The following is a 7,854-nucleotide window of genomic DNA, read 5'->3' on the forward strand; positions in this document are numbered from 1 at the left end:
GTACTTTATTATGTACTATAGATAAAGTCTTCATAATTACACACAGAGAAACATCATTCTAAAAGTATTCCACTATTTCTAGATGTAGTTTTTTGGGCAAACCCATGCTCACCTTTTGAGAATCTTTGCCTCTGTAAGATGCTCTTTTCACACTCTATCATGTTACTGACTTGTTGTTAATGAACATATAATTAGTTACAAAATGCTCTTCCAAATACTTTCTACTACCACTTACCTTTCTAGCTTTTTGCTGCCCCCCATACCCCCATCCAAACATTGTGATGTGTTGCTGCCATCTAATTTAAAACAACCTAATAGTTTTCATGAAACAGTAAAATGCCTCAGTTTAAATATTTGATATGCTCGCTGTGTTCCATTGTGAGTAAAATATGGGTTTATGACATTTGCATTGTATACAGTGTCCTAATGCCTTCTTAAAATACAAGGGTTTAACTGGACAACAAACTATATAAAGCTATAAAACAACATGGATATCATGGTTTTGAATGAACGGTTAACCAGAGTTCATGCACCAAACTGAGTTCTGTAAATGCATTAACCTGAAACAACCTGTTTTAGATGTTATCAGTGTGCAGAATGGACGTTAGAAGTGGGTGTCAGAAACGAAATGTACCCGTTTCCCCTCTGTGTTGTTTTAGTAACACAAAGGTTAAGCTTCTACAGGAAGAAATAATTTATTCTCAGAAAGTCCCATCGAGCTACAAAGAGATGGTATGAGTCAGAGGTTACAAATTAACATATTTTGGGCAGTTACAACTTCATGCAGGAACAGCACGGGCACAGAAAGAGGAACGGTGTTAACACAGACCACACTGATTTCCTTCAAAAAAAGTCAAAACAAAGTATAATTTATGCACAAATGTTCAGAAGTGCCAGTGAAAGCCTTTTGTGTACTTTGTAATGATCACATATTTTAACTGCTATTTTAAGCGTGTTGTTGGTGTTGGAATGCAGGACTCACTGCAGTAAACAAGTCTGACAAGTTCTAAATGACAAAGTGTAAAATATGTTCTGTTCAGCTCAGAACAGAAACAGCAAAAATGGAGAAGAACAAGGTAAAACCATAATGTTGTTAATACTGCAGATGGGAATACATTTGCAAGGTTCAGAAGAAGCGACAAAAGACGATATGATGGCATGATCAGATTTCACAGATTTAACCAGTTTTTTTTTAACCCAAAGGCACAAAGGTAGTGGACACATACTGCAGATCATACAACTCATTATTAATCAAAGATGTTGTCATGATCATGTACAGTTACACTTCTCATTCCACTTAACATCATCATTTCCAGTTACAGAACAGATACTGCTGTTACTGGCAGTGAAAACGAGGGATTCGCTTCACAAACACAACAGCGAAAGGTGTATAGTCCACAGTATTTAAATAAAAGCAGGTTGAATGCTTTACTCGGAACAGCATGATGGACAAGCTGATAAAAAAAACCAAAAAAAAAAAACCAAACTACCCACTGTAATTCAACCTTTACAAGTAAACACGGACACGTACGGTCATGCAACATCTACAATACACTGCGATCATACCCTTAAAAGAAAACACACGGGTAAAGTTTCCTATATAGGATTTTGCTGTACTTTCTATTTAAAAAAAAAAAACCAAACAAACATCTGATTATCTTAGAGAGATATGTCAGACACCAGTCCAGAATGAAGTGTAGTTTCTTCGTTATGTTAGGTTATGATCATATGTTGTATTATCTTCTGTCACTATCAGACAGCTACATGAGGATGAATACAGATTCAAAACAAATTACATTAAAATATACAGTGTATCTTGTAATCAAGATAAATACATATCCTTCAAAGTTCACCATAGTATGATTTCTTCATGTGTATATTAGTAGATTTTCAGCTATAAAGGTAACATTATTAAGTGAGTACTAAGTACTAAACGCTGCTTTTATCACGCACTGTATGCATTTGAATAGAGCTGAGAAACTGTATACTGGCCATGTTTCCTGGATTATCTTTCAAGAACAGGGTTAGTGGTTTTTACTGATGAATATCATCTACTGATCCATGGGGATCCCAACAAAGTCCCATTTGTTGAAAACCTTCTCCACTTCACTCCCTGTTTCCACCTGTCGTGTTCTAACTCTTTCTATTCCTCTTTGTCACTTGCTTGGCTGACAGAAACATTATCTAGCCTCAACCTAGCTCTCGTCACATACTCCTCTTCACTCCGTCTTCTACCTCTCTCTAAAAGTAGAGGTACATGCAGTCCTCTTTCATGATTGACACTAAAGTCATCTAGCGTGATGTCAGATTGGTCCGAGGAGGAGGCAGACATGTTTGGAATGTTCTGTGGGGCATAAGCAGAGATTAAAGGCACATTTTCACAGTTGTTTCCTTCCTCCACACCTCTGTTTGCCACTCCCTCCCTATGTGTGCTCCAGATCACCTCTCCATGCAGCTCTTCTCCCCTTTTTACTTCCTCCATTGTTTGCAGATTTAACCGAATGCTTACCAGTAAACTTTCAATCTGTCCATCCTTCTTTTTATTGAGCCCACATGTAGCTGATCTTGGAAAAGACTGTAAACCTGCAGATGACTGGCCATGTGTTTGCATGGGGGTTTGTTTGCATGTCCAAGAAGTGTTAGCCTGAGGAGCGTAAGCTCCACCAGAGTTAACGCTCTCAACTCTCCGGTCTCCATCATCTTGATTCCCTCCTCTTGCTTCCTCTTCTCCTTCAACAATGATTTGAGGAGCCATGCTGATACCCCCGTACTCAACGGACAAATCATCCAAGGGAGCCTCATGCCTCTGGGGCGAGTAGCTGGGTGGGGGATCCACAACTTGTAGAGAGTAGATGGGGTGTTCAAGGCCTGACATTGTGAATAAGTTTCCTGGTGGCTCAGGGCTGATGGGGCTGATTGGGATGAGGTTGGAACTCTCAGGAGGGAACAAAATAGGAGACTTGTGAAAAGAAGGTGGGTTCTGGAAATTGGAAGGGAAGGAAAAAGGTATGAAATGTTTGATAATTTACCTTTGAAACACTACTCAAAGATATCTCATTTAGGTGAAATGCAAAGCAGTAGTTTCAGTTTGCAAGTGCAATTATGTCAGTGGTTCCCTAAGGTGAATTGTTAAATTCATATTTAAAAAACAAAACAAAAAAACAACAAAAAAAACCAAAAAAAAAACATGCATTGCCCAGTTTAGCGAACCTACATTAATTAAAGTTAAGTGCTGTTTAGGTATTGAATTGCCAGTATGTTTATATGCATTTCTATTACCAGTATATTTGGACTGTGTTGGTCTTTCCCAGACAGGTAGCGATGGAAAAGGTAGGCAGCTGCAATGATCATACCAATGCACAAAGCTGGAACAACAATACCCACAGTCACACTCTGCAGCTGCTCAATCACAGGGTCTAGAGAAGAAAAAAAAAAGAAAAAGAGGGTGAAGTGAGTGAAAATATTTATTCATCCAGGGCTTGTGATGTGAAAAGAAAATAATCTAACATCTGAACCATTTCCTTGACCGACATATTTGGCTCACACAAGGAAGTACAATACACCTGCCGCACAAACACTAATCGCTCTCCAGCTTTGATATCATGTTTATTGACATTTTTTTTCTACATTTCAAACAGGGAGCCGAATATTCTCATTTACAGACACGGTCACGCAATGGAGTTGTACCTTGAGGTGTGGTTATGCAGAGCCATGCAGAGGACTGGCAGTGGATTGGCATCGAGGAGAATTTCAACTGTGCAGAAAAGCAGTATTCCATGTTGTACTTCATCAGGCGGTATTTGTACACGCTGCCAACAACTGGGAAATGGTGCTAAAAACCAACAAGTGCACAGATTAGGTAGTGCTAGAGAGTGGGAAAGAATTTTGGAAAGAATTGCTGCACAAAAAACAAAAAGTTTATGCTTTGTGGCCGTAGGTTAGTTTGTCGTCATAGCTACCCATATGGAAAAGATATATATAAATCTTAAAGTTTGTATCCGTCTTGTGTGAAACTTGTATGAAAAGCATATAAGAGTGAAAACAGATATAAGATCCCTTGAAAAATTATATAATGAAACTTGTATGTATTGGATACTTACGAAAACAATGTATGAAAGTAATGAGAAAGTGGCCACTTTCATGAGTAATCACATATAAGTTTTTACTATTTCTTTTCCATATATAAGCAGTTAAAAAAAACTACAAAAAAAATGAAGTTGTAGTAGTTGACTCAGTGCTTTACAAGGAAGTTTTCAATACAATGTCTAGCATGAATGTTTTTATTTGTGCCTGACAATCCTGTTTTTGAAATGAAAGCAATTCAGGGCAGCAACATCAGATAGAGATTGTTTCACCTCTTCCTAGAATTTTAAAACTTTTCTTATATGCGGAGTCAAGCTACAGTAGTCATATATATTTCTACTTGATTTATACCTACCGTTTGGTTCAGATGGGTGTTGCGAACAGAGAGGTTGTAAGTCATCTCGGCGTAGAGTGTCACCATGGAAAGCGCTGGGGTATGGTTGTTTGATGGATACCTCATCGGTCCCATCATAGTGATGGTGGCACTGTTGTTTTCAATTTCCACAGAAAGCAGTGGGGGCCCCAAAGTAGCTACAAAGTTGGACAAACCTCTATTGTTTAAAGTGTAAACATGTTAAATATGATGTAATGCTTTTGTTTCTTTAACTTACTGTCTGTCTTTGGCTCAAATCTCCTGGGTGTGAAAGCCCATTTGGAAGAAGCCCATTTGGAAGACGCTCCCCTCTCCACAGCACGAACTTTGGCATAGTAACCCTGGTTCTCATCCCACATCTCACTGGTTAGATCACACCACGTCCGGACTATTTTTGTACAGTGCTGCACTGCCTTCCAGTTCACCCGTTTCCCCTTCTTACCTTGAATTCTGTCTCCATAGCTGGAAAAGACAAAGACCCACACATTCAGAGGTGAACTTTTGCACAGGTTGAGCAGAGTTTGCTTAAAGTCACAGTCAATAAAGAAAATTAACTTAAACAAGGCAGACTGATTTTGAGATCGTGTTGCATTTTATTTCTTTTAGCCTTGCTGGAACTTTTTTTTGTTGCCAATAAATCCCTTTGGGACTGCATCTAGGCTAGTTCTTGGGAACTATACATTTTTATTTAAATTCTAAAACATTTACTCACATGGCATATTGCACTGTGTAGAGCGTTTCATCTGCGTAATTGCCTTCTCCTGGAAACCACTGCAGCACGTTCCTCAGATTTACAGAAGAGAAGGTGACATTGATGGGGCTGGGAACAGACTGGGAGACTGAGGGGAAAGAGACAAGAGGTGAGGTGCCTGTCATCAGAATATACACTAGCTTCTAGTTGTCCTGACTGACCTTTAAACTTCCCCTGTGTTTAATGGTACTATTCAACTAGTTGTCCACATATGACCATAAGGTGTGAGCTGTCACTATGATTCACTGCCTTTCAGACTTTGTTCCACCTCACACAGTACACTTAGCTCCTTATAAATCATTTCAAGTAGGCAAACACAATAAAAGTGTTTGATTAAAGATTCTCTATGGGAAGATTATCCAGAGTACATTTTGCACACAGATCAAATAATGTGTTTTATGCTTTGATCTCAGGATGAAAAACCTGAGTCTGTAAAGTGAGTTTACACTTAAAGTAGAGCTAGATGGACTAATACATTTTTTGTTAACAAAACCACACGTGTTTGTAGCTCTAACAGCCGCTTTCTGTACTTAATGTGGAAGAACTAAATTACAATGTGTTAATTTCTTTAATGATCTCATCGTTGGCTGCATTGTTGTAGTATAAAAGTCAGTCCGCTTAAACTGAATAAACGCCATAAAACTAACTGGACAAAATGGAAACAGTGGAAACAAAGAAACCCAGCAGCCACAAAGTAACAACAAAGAAAATAGATATTAGCATTTAAATGCAGACCTACCTGTGGAGTGCAGGCTATAAAAAATGAATAATGTGAATATAGCCAACATCTTTGTACGGAGTCGTCATGTTTTCACAAAAACAAGAAGGCAAATACTTCCAATCCCCTCGGCAGGTTCCCCCCAGCTCCTCCTCATAGTACACCTGCCCGCAGTTCTCTCGATTAAAGGAAATTAAAACCACGCACTCAAGGTTTAAAGTGAAAGAATGTAGCTGAAGTCGGAAGGGTTACGTGAAACTGCCAACCAATAAAACCCCGTGGATTCAGTTAAAGGAATCCCTGCGACCTGACAGGCGTCCTTGTTCCTTTTGGGGAAAGGAATGTGACCTTACTCGTTTGTGAACAGTTCACCTGTGAGCCGCGCGTGGGCGTGGGCGTGGGCGTGTCGACGTCTATTGAGATAATAGGCTACAAAAATCTAAGCTTAAGTACAAGTACTTAGTAAACAATTAGATCCACTCCAATATGTGGAAAGAAAAAATACATTATACGTGACCCATTTCCAAATAAATAAGTGAACTGTGTTTAGTTTTGCGGTGGTGTGGCGTGTGGAGGCTGTTATGTGGGAACAGGTACACTTTCCTTAAGATGTTCCTGTGGTGTTTATCCGGATAGCAGCCTGAGTAATAAGGTGCTCCGTGTTATTTCCTTAGTCCGTTTCCCCCCAGCTAATATCCTCTCTCTCTCTCTCTAAATACACTGTCAAATGAGATTAGATATTAAAAATTAATATTGACCCTACTGAGCTAAACCTGGGTAACCCATTTGCAAAGAGAAAGCTGTTTTGTTTAAAGTGTAAACATTTACTCTTACTCTTCTTCATCACACCACCAATTATTCCACCACGAACCTCACGAAAGCTATAAACAAAACATGGAAAAATCAATTAGCAAATATCGAGAAGAACAGCAGGTGCTCAAACATCGTCCATTGTGACATCTTGTGGCCACAGACCTGTCTTAGTGAAGGGACAGAATTTTTGAATACAGATTTTAAACACTCAAAAATGCAAGCGTTGTGATAAATATTTGGGAAAAAAATATTATTAATGTGTAACTTTATTATTTGCAAATTACTGACGTATGAGAATTACAATTTCTAATAATAATAATTAAGCAAAGAAACAATGGGGCGGAACTGTCCCACTTGTGTTTCCGTTGCACGCCCGGATTGTTTTTGCCATCGCGCTTCTCATGCGGCCGCTTTCATTCTGCTTCCTTTTAGCATTTAGCTAGATGGGGTGGTTATCGTCTGTGCTCCCGTAGAGGAGTAACGGGTTTGAATTCTGGGATGGTTCGTTGAATAATTGTCTTTTGGTTGCAAACATGGCGCTTTCGATGGAAACACAGCTTCAGAGCATCTTTGAAGATGTTGTGGTAACTTGCACCTTTGTTTACTGAGTGTCAGCCGAGCTAACATTAGTTAGCATGTCAGATAACTGTAGTAGTATTTTCTATTTACTGAACTTACTTTGGATTGCAAATGAGCAGTCCTAAATATAACCAGATGGTGTTTTTACTTTATGTCCCCAGCTCGCTAACATGAGAATTAACAGCTATGGGTGCACCGTTAATATCACAAATCTTCACTTACGTTAATGTATTTTTATTTTCTCCTTCTTTTCTTAGAAAACTGAGATGATAGAAGAGGCCTTTGCTGGGTAAGGCTGCTCTGAATTCATGTTAATAACGCCCGATATTTGCAATTGCATTGTTATTAGCTTTAAAAGGTGTAATGTTAAGTTACTGCACACTGGTAATGCTGCTGGATGTTTCAGCAGTAAGACCATACATACACTCACAGGCCACTTTGTTAGGTGCTGGAAACATTTCTCAGAGATTCTGGTCCACATTGACATGACAGCATCACACAGTTGCTGCAGATTTGTTGGCTGCTCCATCCATGATG

At 39.0% G+C, this 7,854-nt stretch overlaps 2 protein-coding genes across 4 annotated transcripts in view; one reads left to right on the forward strand and one right to left on the reverse strand.

Annotated features, from left to right (window-relative positions):
• Positions 1-685: 685 nt before the first annotated feature.
• On the reverse strand, positions 686-6,304 carry il20ra (interleukin 20 receptor, alpha). Of its 2 annotated transcripts, XM_005725038.1 has the most exons (8): positions 5,947-6,304; positions 5,169-5,295; positions 4,695-4,918; positions 4,439-4,614; positions 3,688-3,832; positions 3,280-3,416; positions 2,510-2,980; positions 686-2,344 (listed from the first exon to the last, which is right to left on the reverse strand). In XM_005725038.1, the coding sequence occupies exons 1-8, from the start codon at positions 5,993-5,995 to the stop codon at positions 2,144-2,146; spliced, it is 1,530 nt and encodes a 509-aa protein (XP_005725095.1). In that variant the 5' UTR covers positions 5,996-6,304; the 3' UTR covers positions 686-2,143. The 2 variants fall into 2 exon arrangements, with proteins under 2 accessions (XP_005725095.1, XP_005725094.1); XM_005725037.1 differs by having other exon boundaries at positions 686-2,980.
• An 831-nt stretch (positions 6,305-7,135) lies between these two features.
• med23 (mediator complex subunit 23) overlaps positions 7,136-7,854 on the forward strand; it is a 28,770-nt gene continuing 28,051 nt past the window's right edge. For both annotated transcript variants that reach the window (XM_005725039.1, XM_005725040.1), the window contains exons 1-2: positions 7,136-7,322; positions 7,575-7,606. In XM_005725039.1, the coding sequence (XP_005725096.1) occupies positions 7,272-7,322; positions 7,575-7,606 (83 nt within the window). In that variant the 5' untranslated portion in view covers positions 7,136-7,271. The remainder of the gene's footprint in view (positions 7,323-7,574; positions 7,607-7,854) is intronic.

This window comes from Pundamilia nyererei, unplaced genomic scaffold (genome assembly GCF_000239375.1).
Source record: "Pundamilia nyererei isolate P.nyererei 1_Seehausen unplaced genomic scaffold, PunNye1.0 scaffold00013, whole genome shotgun sequence".
In the NCBI taxonomy this organism is placed as follows: domain Eukaryota; kingdom Metazoa; phylum Chordata; class Actinopteri; order Cichliformes; family Cichlidae; genus Pundamilia; species Pundamilia nyererei.